This window comes from Ornithorhynchus anatinus, chromosome 17, assembly GCF_004115215.2.
Source record: "Ornithorhynchus anatinus isolate Pmale09 chromosome 17, mOrnAna1.pri.v4, whole genome shotgun sequence".
NCBI lineage: Eukaryota > Metazoa > Chordata > Mammalia > Monotremata > Ornithorhynchidae > Ornithorhynchus > Ornithorhynchus anatinus.
Window position 1 is genome coordinate 9290607 of NC_041744.1, and position 27106 is coordinate 9317712.

Here is a 27106-nt window from a genome sequence, read left to right on the forward strand (position 1 = left end):
TTTTCCAGGGCTCAACACAAGAGAAACCGGGGAGGAAGAGGTGGGAGGGAAAGAGGGGAGGAAGGGGGAATCTTGGGGGTCTGAAAAGGGGTAGGAAGGACCATGGGGGACCTACCCCAGTTTAAATCAGCTTAACTGGAAAGTGCAGGGTGGGGCCAGGGGGTGAGGTTGTTGTGGGAGGTGGGTGGGTTGAGGGGAGCACAGTGGCACCCAAGGGAGCTGCAGAGCTCCTCGCTTGCTGACGGCAAGGGACAGGAAACTGCAGAATTGGCCCCCCCCCCACCCCCAGGTGTGTGTGTGTGTGTCTAACAGATGGATTGGAAGGAGAGAGGGGGAGAGGGAGACAGGGAGGACACACATGTGAGCAGAGTGCAGCACCAAGTGAGACAAGGCCCCTCTGCCTCTGCACCAGGGCGCACGGCCCAATGAGATTCAGCTCCCTTGTCCCACCAGGCTAGTCCAGGCTGCCCTTGGCCCTGTGAGTGAGGCAGGCAGGGTTTATCAAGAGGGTGCCCCTGCCACCATCCCATTCTCTGGGGGCCTCTGAAACCAGTTGGCTCTATGGGTCTGGCCCTCGAAGGGGGGAGAGTCAACCGAGGAGCCGCCGGTCATTGCTGGCACACATGCGGGGGGACGACTTGGAGCCTTGGTGTGAGCTCTGTACAAATACTGTTTATTCACACGACAGAGCACGAGCAGCCGAGCCGCTGAGGAAAGGGGGTGGGCCAGGCGGCGCGGACAGATGGAGAGAGGAAAGTTGGGGGGGGGGGAGGGAGGGGCCCGCACTGCCCCACTATTCCCACCACCGGCGGCGATTCCCGGGGCCCGCTGTTGCTGCCGGCCCCGGTCCCCATCGTGGTGGTCTGGCCGATTGCCCTTTTTTTTCCTTTTAAACCTCTCCAAACTGAATAAATAGCATCCCAGGTGGAGCGGGTGGGGACGTCCGGGCCCCTGGCCGGTGGAGCTTGTGGACTCCTAGGAAGGGCAACGTGGAACCTGAGCCCATCAGGAGGCTCGAGGAGGGTGGGGCGGGGGTGGCGGGCGGCCGCAGCCCGGGAGACGCCCGGAAAGTGACCATTCCACCCGTCCCTCGGTCGCCTCCCCCGATCCCAGGCTACAGGGCTGGGTGGCGGAGGCGGGACCGCGGACGGCAAGTTCGGGTTCGTGGGCCGGCCGGCCACGACTCCCCCGTCCGTGCGAGGAGCCCCGGAGAACCGTCTCTTCTCGCCACCTTCCAACCCGAAGGCAGGGTCGGGCCGGGCCAGGCCAGGTCCGGCCGTGGTGCCGGGGAGGTAACCAGAGTCCCGGGCGCGGGCTGTCTATCGGTCCATCTCATCGAGGAGCGGCGTGGCGTCGCCGGCCGTGGACATGGGGGTGCTCTCGATCATGGGGCTGGGAGAGGGCCGGGGGGTCAGCCGCTGCTTCTGTTTCCGCCGCTCCGCTTCTTTTTCTTGCAACCACTGTTCGGCCATCTTCCCCCAGTCGATACCCGTGTGGCTGCTGGACCTGGCATGGGCGAAGGCGAGAGAGACCGGGTCAGGGTGACCCTGGCTTCAGAGGGACAGCGCGGGGCTGGGGCGGCCCACCCGGCCGGCCAACACCCCCGCCCGGACGGGACCTCCCACCCACGATAGGCTGCTCTAGCTCGCTGGGCGAGTAGCCACTATCTGGAAAGGCAAGTCCCAGGCTCCACCAAGTACGCTGGAGTGGCAGAGGACACCCCCAGCATAGACCTACTGTTATCATCTCACTTTCAGCCCCAAAGGAGCAGCCCTCCAGACTCCTCCACGGCCAGGGCCAACCTTGCCTCCGCCCCGGGATACTCACTTTGGCTGCTGCCGTTGCCTGGAGCTGGAGGAAGCCTGGGGCTGGGGCTGCGACTGGGTGGACTGGGGCGTGGTGTTGGCCTGGAGCTGGTGGTACTGCGGCGTGGTGATGGGCTGGCTGGGCGTCGTGAAGGAGTAGCTGGGCGTCATCAGCGGGGTGGCCACGGGTTGCTGGGCTGGCGTCGTGAACACCTGTTGTGGGCAAGGGAGCCGTTGAGAAGAGCCAGCGGGCATGAGCCCCCGGGCCTTGGCCGGATTCGGGCACAGAGGCGCTGTCAAGTTTATTTCTCTATGTGTTGTGGAGACCGTAGCCCTGGGGTCGAGGGGGGAACCTGGGCACGCTGTGGGCCCTGAAGATTTGGGTGGGGGGCAGGGGGGTCACACACGCAGGGGGTGCGACACCCCCAGTCGACAAGTCGCCCAGACTTGCTCCCTTGGTTCTTCCTGCCTCTTAGTCCCACTGCACTTATGTACATATTTGTCATATATTTATTTGTAGCGATGAATGCTTCCCTCACTTTAGACTGTAAGCTTGTTGTGGACAGGGACCGTGTCTGTTGATTGTTGTACTGTACGTTCCCAAGTGCTTCGTACAGTGCTCGGCACACAGTAAGCACTCAGTAAATACAACTGAACGAATGAAGTCACTGCTTGCGTGACTAGACCCGTATAGGGGACCCAACTCGCCAAAGGGCCTAAACCTGAGGGCACCGCATTCCCACTTTTTGGCCTTCCAGGACCACTTTTCAGCAGGGGCCCAACTGGGTTCAGAGGGACTGCCCGGCAGGAGTGACCTGAGTAGCCTCTCCCGTCCCTCCAAAACCCGGAGCCACCCCTCCCTTCCCTGCCCGCCACTCACGTGGTAAGCGCTGCTGCCTCCTCCGCTGCCCCCATATCCGTACTGGCTGGAGGCCCATTGGGCTGGGGTGGCGTTGGGGTTCTGCCCTTGGCCTGTCACGGCAGCGATGGCACTGAACATCTGGGAAGTCATGTTCTGGGGGAGGGCGTTCACCGCCCGGGTCAGATCTGCGAGAGAGACCGGGTCGGGGGACGGGGACAGTGAGCCGGGGGTCGCTCGCCCGGACTCCTTCGCCCTGGCCCGTGCGGCTGGCAGCCGGGTCCGGCGCTCCCAGGGGGGATACTTACCCGCAAGGTTGATGTTGGCGGGGGTGGCGTTGATGGAGGCGGGGGTGCGGGTCCGGCTGCTGCTGCTGGGGGTGATGCCTGCAGAAAGGGGAGGGGGCCGGTGAGCTCACACCTGCGCTGGGCTCGCCAAGTCCCAGCCTGAGGCGAGGAGGCAGCCAAGGATGGGGTGGGGCTGGCCCGGGGGACTGATGCCCCATAGCAAGAACGGCAGGCGTGGGGAGGGTGGGGACGGAGGGGTCCGGGGAGGCTTCACGGCCACAGTCACCTGGCACGGGGTCCTGGTAATGGTCCTTGAACCACCTGAAGAGTCCGTTCACGGTCGGGAAGACTTGGCCGCGGTAGCGGAATCCCTCAGGGGTCACAGTCACGTACTCAATTCTACAAGCGGGAGGGAGGCAGCCTCGCATCAATCACCTTGGGCCGGGGCTGGTTTCCCCATCCCCCGGGAATCACCGAGGGCCGGGGCCCGACGAGCAACGCTAGCTACCCAGCCTGGGCGGACCGCCTGGTGCGGCTCTCTGGGAACACGGGCACGCAAATGCTGGTCGGTGCCCGATGACTGGGGACCACAGGTGGCCCGGCAGTGGCCTCACCCGCCTTCCCCACCAAGCTGGGAGGGAGATGAACGCTCTTGGCTTCGGTGCCAGGGAAGATAACTTGCTAGAATTCTGCAAATTCCCTTCAAACTGAGTGGGATCCCCTTTGAGTGAGAACACACGGCAGGGAGAAGAACTCAGAAACTCCCTGTCTGCTGGGGCCACCTGGTTTTCTGGGAGCCTCCCGCTCCCGCCAACGTCCCCGACTGCCCTCTCCCTGAAGGCTTTTGCCTACCTGGGTTTGCCTCGGGGCTGGTAGCCTAGCAGAAACTTGCCGGGCAGCTCCTTGCAGGCACAGATGAAGTAGGGGATGAAAGTTGGCTTCTCCTTCTTGGTTTTGATAAGCAGCTCCTCGAGTTTCTGGGGCCGGGAAGGAAAGGGCAAGAGGTATGGTGGCCGTCTGGGCTGAGGTCCCTTTTGCCCTGGGGCTGTCCGAGGATGCTCATTTCCCTACTCCCAGTGGCTGGGACAGTTTGGGGCCAGGCCAGGGTGGACGTGGGGGTTGGGCTCCAACTCTAGGGGTACTGATCTGTACCTCTGAGGCTACCTCAGAACCAAGTTGGCCTCCCAAGAGCCTCTGGGCCAGGGGGGCAGGGAAGTGGGCCGGTCAGCCCCTTCGCGTTCCGCTCACCTTGCGGTCGCCGCCGCTGCACTCCTGGTAATACTTGTGGTTCAGCAGGTCCCGGGCAAAGGACGCCATCGGCTGGACGTAGCGGGCGACGATCTCATCCAAGTCCTCAAATTCCTGGAGGGAGAAACGGGAGACTCCGCGTCGGTCAATCCAATTTACTGAGCGCTCGCTGGGTCCAGAGCACTGAACGAAGCCCTTGGGAAAGTACAATATAATAATGGAGACACAATTCCCAGTCCATGAGCTGACGGTCAAGAGGACTGTCAGCTGGGAAAGGGGAGGGGAAGCCAGAAATCAGGCAGGGAACCATTGGTGGGGGAGATGGCAGGGCAGCAGGACGACTGACAGCCCGGAATTGGGGCGGGAGAGAGCACCATGTGGGTGTTTACCCCGCCCAACTCTACCGAGGACTCAACACAAATTTTCACGCTTGATTAGTTTCCCACCCCTCCAGTCAAGACCCCCATCCTGCAACACTGACCCAACCACAGTAGACTAGAGGCTCCTCATACTATGTCTACCAACATTTTCAAATGATTAGTAGAGAGGTGTGCGTAAAGGAAGCACTTTGGAAATATCACTAATGAGCCCCATTCTGGTTTTCTGGAGAATCATCAATCAATCATATTTACTAAGCGCTTAGTGTGTGCAGAGCACTGTACTAAATCCCTCACTCAGAGCTACAAGTGGCAGCGGGGAGAGGGGAGGGCTCCTGGCCACAGGGCAGAACTGGGGAGGGGTGGGTCGGGGGGTTGGGAAGGGGTTCAGGCCCAAACCTCACCTCACTGTTGATCCACAAAGTGGCCCCCAAACTGAAGGCGTTCTCTTTACCCTCCTCCCGCACATCTACGTGCTGGTAGATGCCGTCGTTGACCTTCCAAGTGACAGTGAGGTGATTCTCGCCCTTGCTGCTGGGCCGGATGACCACGTCACCCTGATCCATCGTCTCCATCATCTTCTCCGCTTGTTTGAAGTTGATGTTGTGGAAGGACGGGTGAGCGATCACTCGCTTGATGTACGCTGTGGAGGGGAGGGGTGGTCAGGGTCGAGGAAGTCAGCAGGGCCAGGGGCGACGGGCAGTCACGGCACACTGAGATGCCACTTTTGGGGCACGAACCAGGGAAAACGGGTTGACGTCTCTGGGCCGCAACAGCTCCTCCCGGGACGTGTACCATGGGCATCACGAGCCAGGAGGGAGAACTGGGGTCTTCTGACCGTTCCCGAGCCCCACGGTAAGAGAGGGAGGCACTCGTGGCTATCGTATGCTTGCCGCCGGCCTCCCCAGAGGTGCCACGCGGGCCAAGACTCACTAGTACGCTGCTGCTTCCTCTTCAGGTCCTCCTCTAGCTTGTGGTCGGCTGCCTCGGCGTCAAAGTCGTAGTAAGTGTCCTTGGGCAGCTTCCACTCGTTGTTCTTGTCCATGAGGTCCGAGGTGCGGCATGTCAGGTCGGCGCTGAACTTCTCGATGTCGATCTTCATGATGCGGCAGTGAACGGTCATCCCCACCTGGATTGGGGGGAAGAGGGCACGGAGGAGGGCAGGTCAGCACCCACCAGGCCCCTGCAGGCCCACTCCTTTGCCCTCATGGGGGGGGCGGTCATCCTGCTGGGGGCTGGGAAAAATGTCTTGGTTCCATCTAGAATGCCAATTCTCAGGAGAAGCGGGAATTGGGCCAGGTAGCAATTTTGACCCTGTGAGGCAGCTTTCTGCCAAGTGTCTGAAGGGAAGGAGGGGGAGAGAGAAAGTGTGAGAGAGAGAGACAGACAGTGTGTGCGTTTGTGTCAGGCAGTTCAGGGAATGGAGAGAGAGAGCCGGAAGGGGACAGGCAGGAGTCATCCGCCAAGAGGCTCTGTGAATGAGAGAAGGCAGCCCACAAAAGAGCCAGCAGGTCTCATTAGGATGCCTCGCCTGGCTGGCTCCTTTCAGCTGGCGGGAAACCCTGCCCTGGGGGGGGTCCCCCTGGCCAGCACAGGCTGTTCCCATCGTGGAGAGCGGGGCCACTGGGCACAGACCCAGGTCAGGCAGCAAGGCCGGGGAGGCACCGACTTTCCGGCCGGGTGGGAAACGTCAGATCGCACTGCCCCGGGTGGAGGCCTCGGGCTCAAACTGGGGGCAAACAATCCCTTCGGCTGGAAGGCAGCTGCCGGACTTTGGCGGCCAGGGGAGGGCTGCCCTCCGCTTGGGGGAGAGCTGGGGAGAAGCGGGGGGGGAAGGGGAGAGGGGGCTCGGTCCTTCTGCCCACCAATGGCCAAGCTGCGGGGTCTCCTGCCCCTCTCACCTTCACCCGCTCCTCGGGCCGCTTCACCACTTTGTCACTAAGGAACTTGGTGGGGATGAAGCCGGTGACGCCGTTGTCCAACCGGGTCTTAACGCCGATGGCCTGGCCGGGGCACGAGCCGCTGTCGAAGTGGTTCCAGACCTGAGGGACAGAGTGGGTAGTAGGAAGGGGAGGTTTCTGTCAGAGCTCGCTCTCGGGGGGCGGGGGGAGAGCAAAAATGGGAAGAACGTGTGGGCCTAGGAATCAGGAGACACCCCAAAGCCTGCAGCTTGACTTCGGGGTGCCGGGATCCAGCCACGACCGCTCTTGTTGGCCATCTGCCCCATCGCCTAATTATCGTCTCTGGCCAACAGCCCAGGGCAAGTCTCAACTGCTACTTCTAACGGCTATCAGGCTTGAAGGCAATTACGATAATAATAACTGTGGTATTTGTTAGGCACGTACTATGTGCCAGCCACTGTACTACGCACTGGGGTGGAAGCAAGCAAAGCGGGCTGGACAGAGTTCCTGTCCCACATGGGGGACCCAGTCTCAATCCCCATTTTACAGATGAGGTAACTGATGCACATGGGAGTCAAGTGACTTGCCTAAGGTCACACAGCAGACAAGCAGCAGAGCCGAGATTAGAACCCATGAGATCCAGGGCTGTGGTCTACCTGCTACGCCAAGCTGCTTCCTCAGCCTTCTCACTTGCTGCCCTCTCCAAGTGAAAGGACTCCAGGGCTGCTGGATGACAATAAGCTTCCACACGCCCGGCCCCGGTCGATTAGTCTCTACTCATTTTAAGCTTACTGTGGGTAGGGAATGTGTCTGTTTAGTTCTAGTGTACTCTCCCAAGCGCTTAGTACAGTGCTCCCTCCGCACCCACAGACTGGGCTTCTTAGTGGTGGAGGTAAAACTGGGGCTTGGGCCGGGCGGGCACGACAGCCCACTGGGTCAGGCTCCCCACTTGCTCGAGTGCTTAAAATCTGCCACGGACCTCGCTCAGTTCCGGGAAGTTGTCCTGCTGACAGAAGGGGCACTGCCACAGGCCCGTCTCGTCGTTGCGGATCGCCTGGTCGTAGCTCTCGCCTTGGGGCCGCCGGTGAGCGATGCCCGTCACGTTGCAGATGATCAGCTTTCCTGGAGGAGAAGGCGTGGGGGTGAGGCACCGAACGAGGGCCGGCCATTACCTCCTTGAGTGCCTCCTTTTCCGGTACATTACCTCTACACCCCCGGGGGGCTTAATTAATTCCATCGATACCATCTCTGAACAGAATTCCATTTTCACAAGACCGGTCTGCGTCTTAAATCTGGGTCCCCCGAGTCCCAGGGCTGCATCCACACTGGGAAGCCAACTCCAAGTCCGCTTTATAGCGCTCTCTCTCCCTCTCCCCGCCACGTTACACGCCCGAGCGAGCTCAGGAGAATGGACGTCTCCCAAGGTGTCGCAGGGCAGCCTGCCAGTGGGACGCCCCTCCTCAGGTCTCCCCGCCCCGGCCAAGGCCTACCGATGTAGAAGGTTTCTGGAGTCTCTTTGGTCAGCATGTTGAAGACCTCCTCGGTGTTGGGAGAGCGATAGGCCGTCCGCAGGTCCTTGTACCGACAGCTCAGCTCGGCCCGGATGTCATACAGGGTGATGTGCTTGTCGCCATAGCCCTGTTAGGGGAGACCCCGCCTGTTCAGGGCCTTGCGAGCTGCCGCTGGCCGAGGGCGAGAGGCAGGCCAGGCTGAGCGCCAAGGAAGAGGGATTTTCTCTGCAGACAATTCCCTCCCTCAGAGACTGGCTGTCCCAGTTGGGGATTATCCTGGTCATCTGGTCACCGCAACGTTCATATTCTCCTACCCCTTCTCTTCCCCCCTCCTGTGGCCTACTGGGCATTTAATAACCCGTTAAGGGGTTTGCCAGGGGATGGCTGCGGGAGGTGGTTTTCTTTTTTTACTACGTGCCAGAGACTGAACTGAGCGCTGGGGTAGACACAAACTAAGCAGGCTGCGCACGGTCCACATCCCACACGGGGCTCACAGTCTTAACCCCCTTTTTACAGATGAGGTAACTGAGGCAATGGAGAAGGGAAGTGACTTGCTCAAGGTCACATAGCAGACAAGTCCTGACTCCCACCACTGTGCTCTATTCCTAAGGTCACACTGCTTACCTGCTGTGTGAGGGGTTAAACTCAAGCCAGTGGAAAGCCAATTACTCTGGGCCAGTTAGACAAACTGCTCAGGCCAAGCGAAATGTCAAAATTACTGACCGGTCTGGGCTTGAAAGTCGGACTGAAAAAGCCAAATCAAATTGTGTGCTCCCAAATTTTTGAGTATCATAATCACCCAAGGCTCTCACTTGTTCTGTGGGCCTCTTACTATTTAGTCATAACTGTGGTCCAAGGTTTGGGTGGGAAGGAGTTCGAAACATGGTTAAAATGAAGTTGTGCCTCTGTGGTTGAACTCTCAGTTCATTTTTTTCTTCTTTTATGGTATTTAAGTGCTTACTATGCATCAAGCACTGTTCAAAGTGCTGGTATTGACACAAATCAGTTAGGTCACACATTTCCACATGGAGCTCACAGTCTAAGTAGGAGGGAGAATGGGAAACAGACACAAAAAAGTGAAATGCCGTGCCCAGAGTTACGAGGCAGGAAGTGGTGGAGCCAGGATTGGAACCCAGGTCTTCTGTCTCTCAGGTCTGTGCTCTTTCTGCTAGGCCAGGCTGTTTCCTTGATTCTTTGGGGACTCATAGACTAGAACATCTTCTCTTCCTCCAGTGGCTTGAGAACTGACTGAATTTTCCTCCTGGCGGTCTTGGAGGCTAGGTGGGTTGTAATCAGTCTATCCATCAATGGTTTTTAGTGAGCGCTTACTGTGTGCAGAGCACCGTCCTAAGCATTTGGGGGAATATAGTAGAGTCGGCAGAGTCGATCCTTGCCCACAAGGCGTTTTCAGTCTAGAAGGGAAGTTTTCTTATTTGCAAGACATATTAACCCGCACGCTGGCGGGATATACCCGGGCTGCCCGCCTGGGGCATGCCCTACGTGGGGTTCTTGGCACCCACCTGCCTCTCCAGCTCTTCCGCAAAAGCATCAAGGTCGAGGTCCTTCAGCCGCTCGGGGTTCTCGAGGATCTCCTCCAAGGCCCCTGCTGGGTTGGCGTCTTCGGCCGACTCGTCGTACTCCAGGGCGTCCACCGCCATCTTCCGGGCCCATTCGTAAGTCTCGGGGTGGACCCGGGAGCCGTCCAACACCTCGATGTAGGAGTCAGTGCTGAGGAGGGCGGAGAGTGGTATGCATTAGGAGGATGGGAGGATTCTTTACTGCTTCTCAAGCCTATTGAGAGCTCTTTTACGAAGACTTTCTGGACTGGGGCAATCTGGTTCATCTACCCCATGGGTGTGGATTCAGTACCTTATGGGCATCACTGGATCTGCTTTATCAACGCCAGAGGATCACCTCCCTCGACTCCCTACTTAATACCCTACTTAAAACTCACCTCCTCCAAGAGGCCTTCCCAGACTGAGCTTCTCTTCTCCCTCTACCACCCCCCCTTCACCTCTCCGCAGCTAAACCCTCTTTTTCCCCTTTCCCTCTGCTCCTCCCCCTCTCCCTTCCCATCCCCTCAGCACTGTACTCGTCCGCTCAACTGTATATATTTTCATTACCCTATTTATTTTGTTAATGAAATGTACATCGCCTTGATTCTATTTAGTCGCCATTGTTTTCACGAGATGTTCTTCCCCTTGACTCTATTTATTGCCATTGTTCTCGTCTGTCCGTCTCCCCCGATTAGACTGTAAGCCCGTCAAACGGCAGGGACTGTCTCTATCTGTTGCCGACTTGTTCATTCCAAGCGCTTAGTACAGTGCTCTGCACATAGTAAGTGCTCAATAAATACTATTGAATGAATGAATGACTCCCGTTCTCAGCTCCCCAAGGCCAAGGACCGGGCCTTTCCCTTTTCCTGTCAACTTCCCTGCCTCAGAGTGCCTAGTTAGAGAACCTGACCATGTCAACCCACAAGCTAATGTAATGGAGGAAATGACTCGTCCCTTTTCTTGCTTCGTCTGCGATCTGCAGTGGGTTAGGGTGGACCAACTCCCGCCGCCCGGGAGAACCCGAGCCAGCCCGGAAATGGAAGCTCGAGGATTAGGACTGCCTGTGGCCACAAGCCAGTTGGCTACCTAAAGCTCCCCACCCAGGCGATGGGTCCCAGGATGCGATGCTCCACCTTGGAGAGCGTGGGATCCCACCCTGGGGAACAGAGCCTGGAGAGGCCTTGTGGGTGTGGGGAACAATAAAGGGAGAAGCCACGGAGAACCTGAGGGTAAATCCAGTGTTGGTTAGCTCTTTGGTTCCTACCCACTGAAACTGCCAGGAACTTGTCTGAGCCAGGACGATTCACAGAGGGGACCTTTTACATTTAACCCCTTTTGCAAGACAAGTGATATTTCTTGCCTAAACAGCTCTGTGCCTAGCCCCGTCTACCAAGAGCCAGCTGCTACTACAAAGGAGGGCCACCGCTATCTCTGAGGGAGGGAGGAGCTTACGGGAATTCTCGAGTCACCCACCCCTCTCAACTCCGAGGCCCCCGACCGCCGGATACCCACCTGTCACCCAGGGAAGCCGTGTCAATCTTAATGAAACCGGCGCAGTTGATGAAGACCTTGGGGCCCATGTGACACATGGTGACCAGCTGGGTCCGGTTCTCGAGCCGCGTGTTGTTCTGCTTGAGGATCTGGAGGGAGAAGGGGCCTGGGGTCAGCCAGCACCAAGGTGGGCTGGGGTTTGGGGGGTGGTCTCAGAAAATCTCGGCTGACAGCAAGCACAAGAGCGTACTCAGGAGAGGGAGGGTGGCAAAGCCATCTGAACCAGGGTGGCAGTAGGCAGCACCTGGGCTGCTGGCCAGAATGTTTTCGGATCCATTGGGAGAGTCCTATTTTCAGCCAGTCAGTCAACTGGGTGATTGTTGTGTGCAGAGCCCTGTATTAAACACTTGGGAAAGCACAATATAACAGTAGACAGACACATTTCCTGCCCACGACAAGCTTACAATCTAGAGGGGGAAACAGACGTTAATATCAATAAATAAAATTACAGATATGGACCTAAGTCCTGTGGACCTGGGAGTGGGGATGAATAAAAAGAGCAAGTCAGGAAGGGAGTGGGTGAGGAGGAAAGGAGGGCTTAGTTAGGGAAGGCCTCTTAGAGGAGATGAGCCTTCAATAAGACTTTGAAAATGGGGAGAATAACTGCCTGTCCGTTATGAAGAGGGAGGGCGTTCCAGGCCAGAGGCAGTAGGTGGAGGAGAGGTCAGCGATGAGACCGAGGTACAGTGAGATGGTTGGCATTAGAGTGGTGAAGTTTGAGGGCTGCCTTACCTTGAGCAAGTGGGTCCCTTTACGAGGCCCCAGGCCACAGACGTACTGGATCAGGGCCTGGCTGTAGGGGTGGGCGATGGCGCGGTTGACGTCCACACCGACCTCATTGACCCGGTTGATGAATTCGCAGTACAGGGCGTTAAGAAGCTCCTCCTTCACTACGTGTTCCTGCCGGACCCCGAGGCCCTGGGTCAGAGGTCTGCACCACCAGCCACGTCCCTCCCCAGGCCCTCGTGCCTCCCACCCCTCCGCAACCGGCCGGCCTCGCTCCGCTACCTGCAAGGGGTGGAACTTGAGACACAGGATGTCCTCGTCGGAGCTGCACACCTGGGCGAATTCAATCAGGGGGTCCTGAATCCGGCGGGCCAGGGAGACTGCCTGGCGCAGCACGGGAGGGTAATCCCGGAACTCGGCCTGGGAGGGACAAACCTCCTGGTCAACTGAAGCACCAGATGTGGGACTGCCCCGCCCCGCCAAGGGAAGGCCGCGCTGCCTTAAGATTCCTCCCGGGTTCTGCTTTCTCTTCCTCCTGGCATTCCAACTGTTCTCTGGGAGCACATGGCATTTGGTTTGATAAGCATTTACTATGTGCCAGGCCCTGTACTAAGCAATGGGCTAGACACAAGCTATTCAGGTGGGACAGAGTCCCTAACTCACACTGGGCTCAAGGGGGTGCAGGTAGGTCAGGGGGTGGGAAGGGGGACACTCTCTCAGGCCACGAGCCTACTCGCCCTTGGACAATTTCTTCAATGCAGCTGTCTGCTTGGGGCACGGTGACACAGGCCAGGTCAGGCCAGAAGCCGGGTACGGGGAAGGGGGTGGGGCTACCTCCGACTTCTTGCTGTTCATGTACAGGATGGCCAGCTCGTTGTCCACCATCTCCACTCCGATGGACGACAGCTGCTGGCCCTGGTCCAGCTCGTGCACAATCCGCTTCACGTCCTCGATCATCATCTGGGCATCCCTGGGGGCACAGAGGGGCCGGGGGGTGACCGACTTCCTCCCTCCCCACCCTCCCAAAACGAAGCACCCTTGAGTCCAGTTCCCAAAGAGGGCCAAGTCCTCTCTGGGATCCACATCCTGCTGATCCCCCATACAAAGAGCGTCCTCCCACTGTGGGCCTCTGCAGGGTGCAGATGGGGGTGCCCGGAAGGAAGTAGTGAGGATGCAAAAGGCGGTCCCGGACACCTCCTCGTCTCTACCTGTTCTCCCCGGCAATTGTCACCACGTGAGGCTTCTTGTTCAGAAGGAATTTCCTCAGAGTTTCGATGTCCTGGGCCTGAGGGAAGAAGAGAAGGTCAGGGCTGAAGGGTCCCCGTTCCCAGGCAGCGATTCCCTCGGGCCTCCCACAGGGAAGCCTCCGGCCCTTTTTGTCCTGGGGGAAGTGGCGGATCCTGACCAGGGAGGCTGAGCTGGGAATAGTCCTGACGGCGGGCTCCACACGGGGTGATATCGGGGCACTTTCACCCCACCAAAACCGCTCCTCCTGCTAGGGTCTGAAGTCACACCAATCTCAGCCCTGAGTCAGAGAGAGTGGCCCTTCGGGTCCCACTGCTCCAATGCCTCATCTCTTCAGGAACGCAACCTTCCGCGCTACCACCTAAATGACTTCCCTTTCCCTCCTCCGCTGCCCATCTGACCAATTCCTCACCCCTCTACCCCCACTGCCCAGCAACCCTCCCTCGCTCACCTTCTTTTCCCGCTCCTCCTCCCTCCATGCTGTCCTGCGCTTGGTGAAGTAGGGCAGGCGCAGGAAGTCAGTCTCCGTCACCTCCCCCTCGCCATTGACCAGGGCACAGAACACGGGGTGATCCCTGCCAGACAGAAGGGAGCCGAAGCGAGTGAGGTCGTGCGGGTCAGGAGGGCAGCCCGGGTCCCCCCCGAGGGGCCCGGCGGAAGGGAGGGAGCCAGGAATTCCGGTCTGAAGGTGGAGCCCTCAGGTCCCGGTGTACCGAGTGGGGAGGGAGGGAGGAGGAGGGAGTACCTGGCCGAAGAGAAGGCGATGCCCAGCACCCGGATGCCCTTCCCCTGGTTCTCTTCCAGAAAGTCGTCATCTTCCTCCACCTGCTGATCGGGCCTGTAAGGAGCCACCTTCAGCCAGTTGTACAGCTTGCGGCTGCACGCCTGTGGAAGGAGAAGGGGTACGACCGTCAGACGTGGGGCACAGTTATCATGCTCCTCTGGGCATCAGACAGGGAGCTGGAGAAAGCGGGGCTGAGCTCCACACAGCAAGAGAGAGAGAGAGGAAGGGAAAGCAAGAGAGAGTGTGTTTGTGTGTGGGTGTCTCTCTCTCTCTCTCTCGCTGTTGACCTCTTGCCCACATCCTGCCTCTGGCCTGGAACGCCCTCCCTCCTTAGATCCCACAGGAAATCACTCTCCCCACCTTCAAAGCCTCACTGAAGGCACATCTCCTCCAAGAAGCCTTCCTTCGACTAATTTCCCTCATTTTCTTTTCTCCCAGTCCCTTCTGCACCACCGTCTTGCTCCCTTTATTCATTCAATCGTATTTACTGAGCGCCTACTGTGTGCAGAACGCTGTACTAAGCGCTTGCACTACACCACGCCCCCTCCACAGCCCCAAAGCACTTACGCACACATTCGTGGTTTATTTATATTAATGCCTCTCTCCCCTTTCTAGACTTTAAGCTCTTTGTGGGCAAGGAACGGGGTCTGTTAGAGTGAAGAGTTGTACTCTCCCAAGCACTCGATAAATTCAATTGATCGACTAACCGATTGCGTATGCGTGCGCGCGGTTTGGTCAGGACTGTCAGCTGCTCGACGGCCTGCCCAGACCCATGCTCCTGCTCGTCTGGAGCCGGGTGTGCCGCCCAGGCGATGACGCTGCACCGGCCTGACTCCCATCCTGGGAATCCAGGGGGTTCTGCGGGGCTCCTTACCTTGATGACGTACTCTTTGGCCTCCATGAGCAGCTTGTTCTTCAGCTCCTTGGCCATCTGCACGTAGAGGAACTGCTGCAGGGCCCGCTCGATCGCCATGGTGCGCTGGCGGTTCCATTCCTGCACCTGGTGACTGAACTCATCCCGGTAATAGAACTGCTTGATCTCCTCGAAGTACGTCTGGTCGCTGCCGTACCTGGAGGGGCGACAGCGGGAGGACGAGGGGCCGGGGGGGGTGAGCGGGTCTGCCGGGGGCACCGGGGGCCCAGCTGCCCTCTGCCCGCTCCCCGGCCTCACCCTTCCACTCCCTTCATGTCGATGCTGATGTCGATGGTGAGCAGCCCCTCGTCCTCGGCCAGGCAGGTCTTCAAGAACTGGTCGTCGCGCAGCTCCTTCACGGGCTTGTTTTTTAGGTACTTGAAGGAGTAGGCGTAGTGGGCCTCGTCCACATCCTACACCCCAAGGAGGAGGCCGTTAGCTGGGGGACCTCAGAGATTCCCGCCACCCCCCAGCCCGGCCCCGAGGCTTCCTTTCCCATGTTTCCGGGGCCATGCGGCTTTGGGACGGAGTGGTGAGCGGAAGTTTCGTGTTGAGCCCCAAGGGGTGGTGTGCACCGGGCCTGCTCCCCGCTCACCTTCTTGCCCTTTTTGGTGGGAGCGATGTTGACCTTGGCCCTCTCCTGGAAAGTCTGCCTCAGCACCTGCCGGACGAGCGGCTCCCGGGCGATCTGGAGGGCCACCATGTAGCGGGCGCCCTCCAGCACAGCCTCCGGGGTGGGAAACTGGCTGTGGGCAGAGTGGTGAAGAGAAGGCTTGAGCCCCGGCGCCCGGGTCACAGCTCCCCGGGCACTGAGGGACGCTACCCCCGCCCGCCCCCGCCCCACAGGCTCACCTCCCGCCCCCGCCCCACAGGCTCACCTGCACACATAGTCTTTGGCCAGCTCCAGGGGCTCGGCGGGAAACTGCTCCGTCTCGTGCCGCTGGTAGCTGTCGCGGAGGTTTTCCCCGAACTGTTCGGGGGTGAGCCCAAACTTCTTGGCCAGGCCATCTGGGACAGAAGGACAAGTGAGGGGCCGAGCGACACGGCCCCCAAAATCCACCCAAGCTCCCCTCCCAGTGGCCGACCCCTCCAGTGATCTCAGCCCAAGCGGGGAAGCAGGGCACACCACCCCGAAGCTGTGCCAACCGGAAAGAGTCTCTCCTGGGTCTGTGCGTGTGGGGGGGGGGGTCTTACCTAGACCGGCACCCTGACAGATGGTATACATGTCCCGGCGGGAGGCCTGCTTCAGCTCCGGGCCCTTCTGCTCTTCGTCTTCCACCTCCTCACCTTCCCCTGTGGCAGCGGGACGCTTGGTGAAGCGACCTTCCTTCCCTCCCCGCCGGGGTGGGCCCCGACCTCCCCCACTTTATCTGGGCCACTCGGCGGCCCGAGGTCCCCAAAGGGCCTCACCTTCCTCCTCGTCACCTTCCTCCCGAATGCGCTTCAGCTTCTTGCGGCTGGCCTTGGACGCGTTCTGCATCTTGGGGATGTCGCGCCCGTAGTAGAGCAGGAAGTGGTTGTAGACGTCTTTCAGCTCATCCATGGACTGCACGTCCTTCAGCCTGGGTGGTGGGGAGACAGACAATCGGGGGCGTGTATGAGGAGTGTGTGTGGGGTGGCTATCACCATGGTGGGAAGGGGACGGCGACACCAGAGGGGAAGGATCCTGCCTGACGAACCACCTAAGGTGGCCGGGCCCCGCAGGATTCCCGAAACAGCACACCTTCCTCGGATCCCTCTTCTCCGTAGGGCCCCAGGTGACGGGAGGGGGCAGGCTCAGACCCCAGTTGCTGGACAAAGAGTGGTAGTGCTTGGTACCTTTCCATGTCTGTGGTATCCAGAGCCCGGATGCCATCAGCCAGGGGCTTGTCAGGGTCGGCAGAGATCTGCTCGTACTGGTAGGCCTGCATCTTCTCGAACAGCCGGGTCAGGTTCTGCTTGCGGATCTTCAGCTGGGTCCACTGGGAAGGGCAGAGAGGGGAGTCAGAGGTCACATTCCACCAGGGCACCCTGGGGACGGACATCTCGTCTGGCTGCCCGTCATCCGAGCCGGCCCATGGAAAGCAGGGTGGGTTCACCCCCGGCTCAGCAGAATCCAGTCGGCCCAGAGGACGGAGCGGGGCCAACCTGTGTACTTCCCCGGGGCTGACGTGCTCAGCTCCGCAGGGTTAGAAAGCAGCAGCATCGGGCCCGTGGTGGGGGACGGGGGGAAAGGAGAAGGGATGGACGGGACGAAACTCTTCTCACCTTCTCATCCCACTGCCACACCCGCCACAGGTCATTGATATGCAGCTCTGGCTCCACATATTCCTTCCTGTAGAAAGCGATGAAGGGCACCTGGCGAGGCAAAGGCAATCCTGCTTTCACCCCATCCTCATGAAAGGGGAGGGAAAGGGAGGCTCCCTCGGACGGTGGAGGGGGTGACAGTGCGGGGGAAGAGGCAGGAATCCCTAGAAGATGGAAATGCTCAGCATGGGGTGAAGTCCTCCGCTTCAACAGGTGGGGAAACCGAGGCCTGACCCGGACCGGGTTAGAACCCGGAGCTCCGATGGCTCGGCCTTCGTGGCTTCTGCCCCGGCTTAGTCCCCTAGGCTCATGCAGGGGCAGCAGGAGTCCCCAGTGGTCCCAGGAGCTGAACTTCAGTGGGGGTCCCCGTTGTTTCGGCTCCGCTGGGCGCATGGCAGAGACGGGCCCTTTCCAGATCCACGTCACCCATCACCCATAAGCAATACCGACCACGAATGAGCACGCTCACACAACTGGCAAAGCCCGGGTAGCTGGGAATAGTCCGGGATGACCCAGAGGCTTGTTCCACATAGTGCTTGGAGAGAGTGAATGGAGCCCGGGGCTGAGGACAACCGCCAATCCCTTCCGACAGTCTGGGAGAGGAGGAGGAGGAGGAGGAAGAGGAGGAGGAGCCCGAGTCTAGCAGTGTTACCTCGAAGTGCTGATTGCGCATGAAGTTTAGGGCTTCCTTGATCTTCTGGATGGTGCTGGGGCCCTTGCGACTGAAGCTGCTGGTTGGCTGCCCGTGGTCCAGGTAATCCGAGCTCTCCTGAAGGGCGGGGGAAGAGAAACACCATCAACAATGACTCAACCCCGCCCAGTGCCTGGAACTGTAGGGCTCAAATCCAGAGAATCTCAAATCCAGAGAACTCTGCAGAATCTGCTTCATCCAGACCACCACCCGGCACATAGCGATGGACACTTAATGCTGTCTGATGATGCCGACCAGGGGCCCAGTGCCGCCTGTCCGTGAAGAGAAGATGGGTGACTAAATGGCCAGGTCTAGGTCAAGGGATGGGGTCGGGCCGCCGGGCAGCACCGTCCGGGCGGGGGGAAGAAGGCCGTGTCCTGCCCAGGCCCCGGGACGCGAGCATTGACACGGAGCCATGGCTCACGTAGGATTCCCTCACCGCCCCTGGAAGTTGTTCTGTACGGAGTACAGGGACCGGGGACAGAAAACCCAAGCCGGGGCTGGCCCAGGGCCTGGACTTTCAAACTGCCCGGGGCTCTAGTTGGGGAAGGCAGCTGGGCACCTGCAGAGAGATGGTCGGTGTGGCAAAGGCGTTTCTGTAGATCCAGTCGGCTTCTTCTTCTAGCTCGTCGTCCTCGGCCGACTTGACGGGGATGGAGCGCAGCTGGGGGAGAATCAGACAACGGTGTGAGCGGTGGCCCCGTTCCGTGGGCCGGAGAAATGCCGGGTGGGCCCCGTGGAGGAAGCAACCTAGCAGCTGAGGAAGAGGAATGGGGCCCAGAGCCCGCAGCCTGGGGTCTGAAGAGCAGCCTCACAGCTAGCACCTCTCAAGTCATGGAGAAGAAACGTTCCAGCGGGGAGACTGGGGTCACCTCTTGGGCTCCACAAACAGGGTGGGTCGAACCGCCAACACCCTCATTCATTCAATCGTATTTATCAAGTGCTGTGTGCAGAGCACTGTACTAAGCGCTTGGAAGAGACTCATTCCCTGCCCACAAGGAGCTTACCGTCTAGAGGCCCCGAGTGCCTGCAGTGGGGCTTGGGGTGAGGCAGACCGTGCCTCAGAACGCAAGATGGCCGCCTCCCTTTTCAATCCACCCCAGACTCCATCCACAACTCAGCCCCCAGGGTCCGGGCTGTGGCCCCTCTTCCTCACCTGGAACCTCTCGGGCATGTCCGTGACGCGGATCTCGTTGTCCTGGTCCGTCAGGTGGCTGCTTTCCAGCTCGCTGGGCTCGTACATCTCAAAGATGCTGCGGCGGCTCACGCGCTTCTTGGCCGTCTTCTTGGGCCGCACCCGGATCTCGCCCTCGGCCTCGTCGTCCTCATACTCGTACTCCTCCTCCAGCTCCTCGTCGTACTCGTTGTACTTCTCGAACTCATCGTAGTCAAAGTCCACCCCGAAGATCTCCTGGGCCTCCTGCAGCGCTCTGTCAGGTGGAAGACCACCGGCTCCGGTCACGAGGGAGGCCCCTCGGCGGGGCCTGGAAATCCCAGGGAGCCGGGCGAGGGGGGGTGTCCCCTGCTGCCAGCAAGCTCCTGGGTCACCTCCAACGGGATGGGGGAAAGAATAAAAATCTCAGACCCGAGTTCCAGATGAACATCTGCTAACCGGAAGGGAATCAGCAGCCCGAAGACCTGTTCTGCCCACCACATCCGAGAGCACCGTGGCCTGGAGTCTCAGGGCCCCTTGCCTTGGCTAAAGGATGCAGCCTCAAGCAAGGCCCTGCCCAGCTCAAAGTGAACATCTCCAGGCACAAGACCACCTGCCTCCTCCACTCCCCACCCCCAGCCTTTTGCCCAAGAGTTTGGGAGGGATCCCCAAAAGCAGCAGAGCCCCCCATCCCGAGCCACCCAAGATAAGCCACCCTCCCGGACCCCAACGTGACTCACGCATCTGTGTAGCCGGGAAGCTTCTTGCGCCACTTGGGCTTCTTCAGAGGCTGCCCGTCGTCATCCACGATGAAGTCATCAATGTCTGGGCCAAGAAAAAACGGTTGGTTCTCAGAGCTGGGTGAGGCCCCATCGGGGCAAGAGAGGCCCCTCCGAGCTCCAGTAACAACCTCGCCCTGGCCCGCGTCCACACTTCACACCACCTTCTCTTCTCGACTACATACCAGACTCTTCATCTTCCTCCTCTTCCTCTTCTTCCGCGGGAGCTATGGGGGCCTCCGTGGCCTCCTGCCCCTCCTCTCCTTCGCCATCTTGGAAGATCTCCTCGGCAATGGCCTCTTTCTCGTGCTCCTCTTTCCCGTAATCCTCCTCCTCGTCATCCTCATCGTCGGACATTTTCCGCACCCGCCGGAATTTTTGCTGGGAGAGACAGAGCCCGCCTGGTCAGGATGCCTGGAATGAGGATTTCTCTCCCCCAGCCCTGATCCTGTCTCCTTCCCTCCCCCCTATCCCACCTCCATTCGCTTGTTGATGGAGCCAGGAAAACTGAGGCTCTGTTGTCCTGTCCTCCCAAGCCCTGCTGAGGATCCCACCGGGATAAGTCAGACCCCTCCTCCTGCTCTCACCAAATCACCCCGGGCCTTGTCTGGCTCAGGATGTGCCTTGCTGGGAGGCCAGGCATAAAACTCTACAGGCAAGAAGCCCGGGCCCCTTACCCTCCACAGCTGGCTCCACGAGACCCAGTGGGCAAGGAAGAGAGAGATGATTAACCAGTCTAGCACCCTTTCCACGGCCCAACGGATAGAGCCCGGGCCTGGGAATCAGAAGGACCTTGGTTCTAAGTCCAGAAGCTTGAGAAGCAGCATGGCGCAGTGGAAAGAGCACGGGCTTTGGAGTTAGGGCTCATGAGTTTGAATCCCAGCTCTGCCACTTGTCAGCTGTGTGACTGTGGGCAAGTCACTTCACTTCTCTGTGCCTCAGTTCCCTCATCTGTAAAATGGGGATTAAGACTGTGAGCCCCACGTGGGACAACCTGATTCCCCTGTGTTTACTCCAGCGCTTAGAACAGTGCTCTGCACATAGTAAGCGCATAACAAATACCAACATTATTATTATTATTCTAATCCTGGCTCTGCCACTTGTCCGCAGCGTGACCTTAGGCAAGTCACTTCACCTCTCTGGGCCTCAGTTACCTCAGCTGTAAAATGGGAATTCAGACCCTGAATGTCCTGTGGGACGTGAATTGGGTCCAACCTGATTAACCTGCATCTACCCCAGTGCTCAACAAACATCTTAATAAATAAATAAATAAATAAAAAGCCTTCACTCACTCGTTTGACTTTGACGCCCAAGTTCTCTTCAATAAGGTCAAAGTCGTCATCTTCCAAGCGGTCATCGAAAGCTGCTGAAAGAGAATAACTTGGCGTTAACCCTTGGGCCGGAGACAACTCTGTCCCCAGAAGTGCCTGTCTATAACCCTGCCCGCCCCCAACCCGCGACTCGGCACTCACTGCGCTTCCGCTTTTTGTGGCCCACTTCGTCTTCAGAGTCGCCCGAGTCGCTGGCCTCGTCCTCTTCCTCCTCCTCCTCATCGTCATCATCGTTAATGAAGCCCTTCAGGTTGCCCTGCTCGTCTTGATCATCCAGGTTCTCCTCCTCCTCCTCTTCATCTGGAAGAGACGGGTTAAGGGTTCAGCCCAGGGGAAAGGGGCCCGCAGCCGGCCCAGGCCTCCCAGCGGAAGTCAAGTCTCGGAGGTGGGACACCTACACGTACATACGCTTTTGGTTCAGAATACAAAAGGGTTGGAAATATGGAGGGGAGAGCCTTTAAGAGGGGCAGAAAGAATCCCCTAGAACAGGAATTAGCCAGCAATTCCTTCCTGGTGCACCACCCCCACTTCTTCAAAACCATCTCAAGCTCCAGGCAATCCCCCTGCCTGGGCACCCTCAATAGCCTGTTTACTCGCTCTCCTCTACCTTAAGTTGACCGCCCTCTCAGGGGTCCCCATCTCCCGACTCTCCTCTGACACTCTCAGGTGCCCTGCTTAAATCAACCGCGACGATTCTGCCAGGCGAGCCCGAAGCCTGATGGTTTCCTGGGAGAGCGGTCCTGGAGAGATACTCATCACCAAGACACGAGCTTCCATGTCTTTCGGCAGAGAGATCACCGCTACGTCTCCCAAACTCTTCCTGGGCTTGAGAAGCCAGAGCCTCACTGGGCCATCTGTCCACTGCCTAGAGCCAGGAAGTGAGACTAGGGATGGAGGGTAGGGGAGCTGGTGATGTCTCCTCACCATCCTCTTCCTCCACAAACTTCTTGGTGACGCGAGGTACCACCTCTCCCTCATCGTTGTACTCCTCCTCCGACTCCTCAGCCTCGCTCTCCACGAAGTCGGACATGGCTGCAGCGGTTCACGTCCTGCTCCTTTTTTGAGAAGGCCTGGGGAAAGAAAGAAGCACGGAAGTCAAAGGCCAGCTCGCTTGACGCTCCCGACTCTGACCCCTTGATCCCTCAGTTCCCACACCCTCTGAATCTGCCAGAATCCCGCTCTCTGCACCTTCAGAATCCTCCAAGTATTCCACCACCTTCAGGTCCCTGATTCATTCCCAAGTCACACCAACCCGACAGCCTCCCTTAGCCCTTGGGTATAATCAACTGTTCATTCATTTATTCGGTGACCTCCTCCAGGCACGCTCGGGCTACAAACTGCTGCATCCTTACTCTTCTCTCCTATGGGTAAGAGATGCCTCTCCCATTAGATTGTAAACCTCCTGAAGGCATCTGCTTCTGGAAGACACTTGCAAGTGCGGAGTACATTGCTCTGCCCATAGCGGGCACTCAGCACACATCACGACTGACAGAGATGGCGACCATCAACCTTTCCCAGGGGGTGTCATTGGGAGGTTTGAAGCAAATAAGAGTAATTAGTAATAATAATGGTGGTATTTGTTAAGTGCTTACTACGTGCCAGATACTGTTCTTGCACCTGGACCTTCCTCGAACTGAAACTAGTCAGGGCGCAGGCAGTGGGAGGAGAAGACATCCATCCACTCCACCTGGGCTGAGTCAGAGCAGCCGAAAGGTCACCGAAGGGCCTGCCGGGTCCACTACAAAGCCCTTCCTCTCTACTGCCGGCCAACACCGGTAATAATAACTATTTGTTAAGCTCTTACTATGAGCCAGGCCCTGTGCTAACCGCCGGGGTGGATACCAGCAAATTGGGTTGAACACAGTCCCTGTCCCACCTGGGGCTCACAGTCTCAATCCCCATTTTACAGGTGAGGTAACTGAGGCCCGGAGAAGTGCAGTGACTTCCCCAAGGTCACACAGCAGAAAAGTGGCAGAGCCAGGGGTAGGTAGAACCCAGTACATACATCCTTGGGAGTTGGAGGAGAGGGAGAGATGATTCCCCTGTGTTTCCCCCCCATTCCGGAATACTGATTTTACCTGCAGGCGGTGTAGCCTGGGTGGGGGAGACAACGCTTGTTTCTTCCCTACAAGGCTGGGTCTAGATCCCAGAAATCCGGCACAATTCCGGGCAGCTGCTGCTGCTGCTTGTGGTGGGCTTCCATAACATCAGGGTGAGACATTGCGTGCTCTGGTTGGGGCCAAACCCCATCCCACTGAAGGGGGAACAGGGCGGTCCCGGGAAGCAAACCAGCAAATGACTCTCTCCTTCCCTTCCACGGTTAAGAACTTTCTGAAAACCGCCCCTCACGGCAAACACCGCAACGGCCTCACGCTCCCCACCCTCCCCGTCAACCAGGAAGCACGGGACGGGGGTGGGCCTTTCCTACGCTAAGCCGGCAGAAGGCTACGAAGGTTGAAGGAAAATGAGACACAGAAGGCTTACCCTGCTTGCTGCTGGGTTTTAGGTCTGGCACTGGAGGAATATCAGTGTCAAGGTAATCTCTAGGGGCTGGGGGGGCTTGTCCAAGACCCCCGAGAGGAAATCCCCGGCCCTCCCTCTTCTTCTCTTCCCGCATCCCTCTGTTCAGCCTGATCATCGGAGGACGTGACACCCCCCCCACCCTCCGGCTGCCTGAGGGAGTGGGGTGGGGATGCCTCCGGTCCAGAGCTAGGGCCGGCCAGCCCCTTGGAGGTTAGCCAGGATCGGGTCGGTCACCCCACCCCGCTGCCGCTGGGAGAGGAGAGAGGTGTGATGCGGACCTCGATGCTGCATCATCTCTGCAGATTTAGGGGCGGGGGCAGGGAGGAGGGGAGGAGGGGGACACGACACCTTCCACCTCCGCACTCCGGAGTCTCCGAAGCGAACCCCCGCCCAGGATACGGGCGGACACTAGGCAGTACGATCGAAGGAACTGCAGAGGTGGACGGGACAGAAGGGTTTGTTTTGGGGGGGGGGCGGGGGGGTTGTGAGCAGCCGCTGAGCTGCTATAAAGACGCTGCCTCGGAAGGGAACAGGCTGGCGGTTACCATGACATTCCCTCCGGAGGCCGGAAAAAGAATGTGGCTGAGAGTGGCTTGCTGCAGGGGAGGGTCTACAGCAGTGGCTGAGGAGGGCGAGGAGGGAATTCCAAAGGAAACGGGAAGGAGAGAGGGAGGTTGGGTGGGGCGGGGAGCCAGGAGGGGGAGAGGAGAGAGGAATCCAACTCCCCCATTCCCTCTTAGGAGACTACGGAACCTCCAGTTTGAAACCGTTTCCAAACCAGGAGCTGCCATAGGGTGGCAAAGTCTCCAGGGAAGTACACAGGTTTTCAAACCCGCCGCTACGGCTCCGAGAGGAGGCCAGCCCAGCGAGGCCCTAATCAATCAATCTCTCCTATTTAGGGACCTGGAGAGTCACAGGTCGGTTCTCAATTTGTTGTGCTAAGTGGGGAGGCAAAAAGCAACAACCCCAAAATCTAATTAGCTTCCCCGCCCCCTTATATCTTTGATAGGTGGTAACAAGGAGCAAAATGGGTGGACAGAGAATCTTTTTACCAAACCTGTTGTGCGGTTCTCTCTGAGGTGATTAGTAGAGTGCTTTACACCCAGTTAAAAGCTCAATAAATACCCCTGGTTGACTGGCCCCCCCCCCATTTTCTGTCTTTCTCCTGTCTCCAGGAGAGAATTTAACAAGCAGTGAAATGGCCCAAGGGAAGTTAGCAGAGGGGAAGGAAGGGGCCGGGACCAGGGGTGGCCGGAAAATACATAAACCCAATCGATCCATGGTATTTATTAAGTGCTTACTACTGTGTGCACAACGCTGAGTTTAGTGCTTGGGAAAACACAATACAATGGAGTTGATAAATAATAACAACACTGACGGTATCTATTAAGCGCTTACTACGTGACAAGTGCTGTTCTAAGGCCTGGGCCAGATACAAGCTAACCAGGTTGGACACAGTCCCTGCCCCACATGGGGCTCACAGTCTCAACCCCCATTTTACAGATGAGGTAACCGAGGCTCAGAGAAGAGAAGTGACTTGCCCAAGGTCTCAGAGCAGACAAGGATTAGCACCCAGGCCCTCTGATTGCCAAGCCTGGGGTCCTTCCACCAGGCCCGTCAGTCAGGGGTGTTTACTGAGCTCTTACTGTGTGCAACACACTCTACTGGCTCTTGAGAAAGAATGGGTAGACATGCCCCCTACCCGCAATGAGCTCACATTCTACGGGGGAGGTGGTCATGAAAATAAATAACAGAGGGAAAACCGTATCAGGATCTGGATACGAAATCGGCGGGGCAGGGGTGGAATGCGGGAACGGAATGAGAAAGAAGGCCACCCTCCCTGGGAGGCTGCACCCTGGGCAAAGCGCCCAAGACCACTCAGCCACCAAACAGCAGGGTTGTGTGCGTCGATATGGGATGTCGCTATTTAATTCTAAAAATAATTAAACGCTAAGCACACCATCAGTTCACACGCTGATCCCTGTTCCACACGGGGCTCGCAATCACAAACTGAAGCAATGTGGCCTAGCGGAAAGCGCACGGGCCCGATCCCAGCTCCACCCCACCACGCGGCTGCTGTGTGACCTTCGACGAGTCACTTCACTTCTCTGGGCCTCAGTTACCCCAACCGTAAAATGGGGATTCCAACTGTGACCAGGTGAGACAGGGACTCTATCTGACTCCCGATTACCTTGGATCGACCCCCGGGCTTAGGACAGTGCTTGACACATAGTAAGTTCTTAACAAACACCACAGTTGCTATTATTATCATTACTATTATTAATCAGGCTGCCCGCAGAGAGGAGTGACCAACGAGACTGAGTTGGGAAGGGTTTCAGAGACCTGTAAATGTGCACTTTGTCACTCCTGGAGGAAGGCAGACCAAGAGGAGACAGAGCAACTGGATGGCTCTGGAAGGACAGAAGCAGGGGCAGGACAGGAGTCTCCTTCAGTGCCCAATCTGAGACTCTGAAGTTACTTGTCCTGGGCCCTGGGGCCCAGTCACTTATTAGCATCTGAGCTGTTTATCAGCACGTGAGAAATTCCTGCTGACAAAGCAGGTGTTCAACCTTTCCTGTTTAAGGGAAGGAGGAGTTAATACTCCTTGGGCTTCTCTCCTTAGGCCTCCCGCCTACCTGACAGATTGAATTTTAAATGTAAAAGGACCCGGATCTCTCTACGTGGGCCTTCTCCAGACCTAACGCCCCATGCCCCTTGACCAAAATGAAGATGTTCAGAAGCAGCAGACCCCCAACCTCTCATCTCCTCTTTAATTTGCTCTCTGGCATTCGTCCAGCGCTATGTGTGTTGGGGTAGATACAAGGTAATCAGGTTAGACACAGTCCCTGTCCCACATGGAGCTCACAGTCATAACCCCCATTTTACAGATGAGGTAACTGGGGCACAGGGAAGTGAAGTTCATTGAATCATATTTACGGAGCGCTTACTGTGTGCAGAGTACTGTACTAAGCGCTTGGGAAAGTACAATACAGCAATAAATAGAGACTAAGGTCGTGCATTAGATAAGCGGTGGCCACGTCCTCTGTTTCCCAGGCCCAAACCCATGCTCTTGCCCCATCCCACGATACTTCCCTGTGAGCTTATACTGGTAATACAGTGTACTCTCTCAAGCACTTAGTAGAGTGCTCTACACACTAGAGAAGCAGCGTGGCTTAGTGGAAAGAGCACGGGCTTGGAAGTCAGAGGTCATGGGTTCTAATCCCAGTTCCGCCACTCAACAGCTGTGTGTGACTCTGGGCAAGTCACTTCTCTGTGACTCAGTTACCCCAACTGTCAAATGGGGATTGAGACCGCGAGCCCCACGTGGAACAACCTGATTACCTTGTCTCTGCCCCAGCGCTTAGAACAGTGCTGGGCACATAGTAAGTGCTTAACAATTATTATTACAAACTGTAAGCACTCAATAAATACGACCAGTTGAGCCCAGCTTCTTCCTTCCAGAGAAGCAGCGTGGCTCAGTGGAAAGAGCACGGGCTTTGGAGTCAGGGCTCATGAGTTCGAATCCCAGCTCTGCCACTTGTCGGCTGTGTGACTGTGGGCAAGTCACTTAACTTCTCTG

At 58.0% G+C, this 27106-nt stretch overlaps 1 protein-coding gene across 2 annotated transcripts in view; it reads right to left on the reverse strand.

Moving 5' to 3' along the window:
- Positions 1–652: 652 nt before the first annotated feature.
- Positions 653–27106, reverse strand: part of SUPT6H (SPT6 homolog, histone chaperone and transcription elongation factor) — a 28399-nt gene continuing 1945 nt past the window's right edge. Inside the window, exons 2-37 of one of the 2 annotated variants that reach the window (XM_029082051.2) lie at positions 21928–22073; positions 21145–21303; positions 20965–21035; positions 19858–20053; positions 19634–19718; positions 18897–19170; positions 18303–18404; positions 17702–17818; positions 17011–17100; positions 16582–16724; positions 16174–16325; positions 15958–16056; positions 15642–15771; positions 15359–15509; positions 15022–15176; positions 14725–14920; positions 13812–13951; positions 13518–13641; positions 13030–13106; positions 12656–12791; positions 12104–12241; positions 11828–11995; positions 11057–11184; positions 9509–9716; positions 7968–8115; positions 7457–7599; positions 6478–6618; positions 5510–5705; positions 4981–5219; positions 4200–4313; positions 3804–3928; positions 3238–3350; positions 2973–3050; positions 2686–2852; positions 1828–2018; positions 653–1506 (exon numbers count right to left, since the gene is read on the reverse strand). In XM_029082051.2, the coding sequence (XP_028937884.1) occupies positions 1320–1506; positions 1828–2018; positions 2686–2852; positions 2973–3050; positions 3238–3350; positions 3804–3928; positions 4200–4313; positions 4981–5219; positions 5510–5705; positions 6478–6618; positions 7457–7599; positions 7968–8115; positions 9509–9716; positions 11057–11184; positions 11828–11995; positions 12104–12241; positions 12656–12791; positions 13030–13106; positions 13518–13641; positions 13812–13951; positions 14725–14920; positions 15022–15176; positions 15359–15509; positions 15642–15771; positions 15958–16056; positions 16174–16325; positions 16582–16724; positions 17011–17100; positions 17702–17818; positions 18303–18404; positions 18897–19170; positions 19634–19718; positions 19858–20053; positions 20965–21035; positions 21145–21303; positions 21928–22033 (5187 nt within the window). In that variant the 5' untranslated portion in view covers positions 22034–22073 and the 3' untranslated portion in view covers positions 653–1319. Of the gene's footprint in view, positions 1507–1827; positions 2019–2685; positions 2853–2972; positions 3051–3237; positions 3351–3803; positions 3929–4199; positions 4314–4980; positions 5220–5509; positions 5706–6477; positions 6619–7456; positions 7600–7967; positions 8116–9508; positions 9717–11056; positions 11185–11827; positions 11996–12103; positions 12242–12655; positions 12792–13029; positions 13107–13517; positions 13642–13811; positions 13952–14724; positions 14921–15021; positions 15177–15358; positions 15510–15641; positions 15772–15957; positions 16057–16173; positions 16326–16581; positions 16725–17010; positions 17101–17701; positions 17819–18302; positions 18405–18896; positions 19171–19633; positions 19719–19857; positions 20054–20964; positions 21039–21144; positions 21304–21927; positions 22074–27106 lie in introns of both variants that reach the window. The other variant, XM_029082050.2, reaches the window with a different exon arrangement.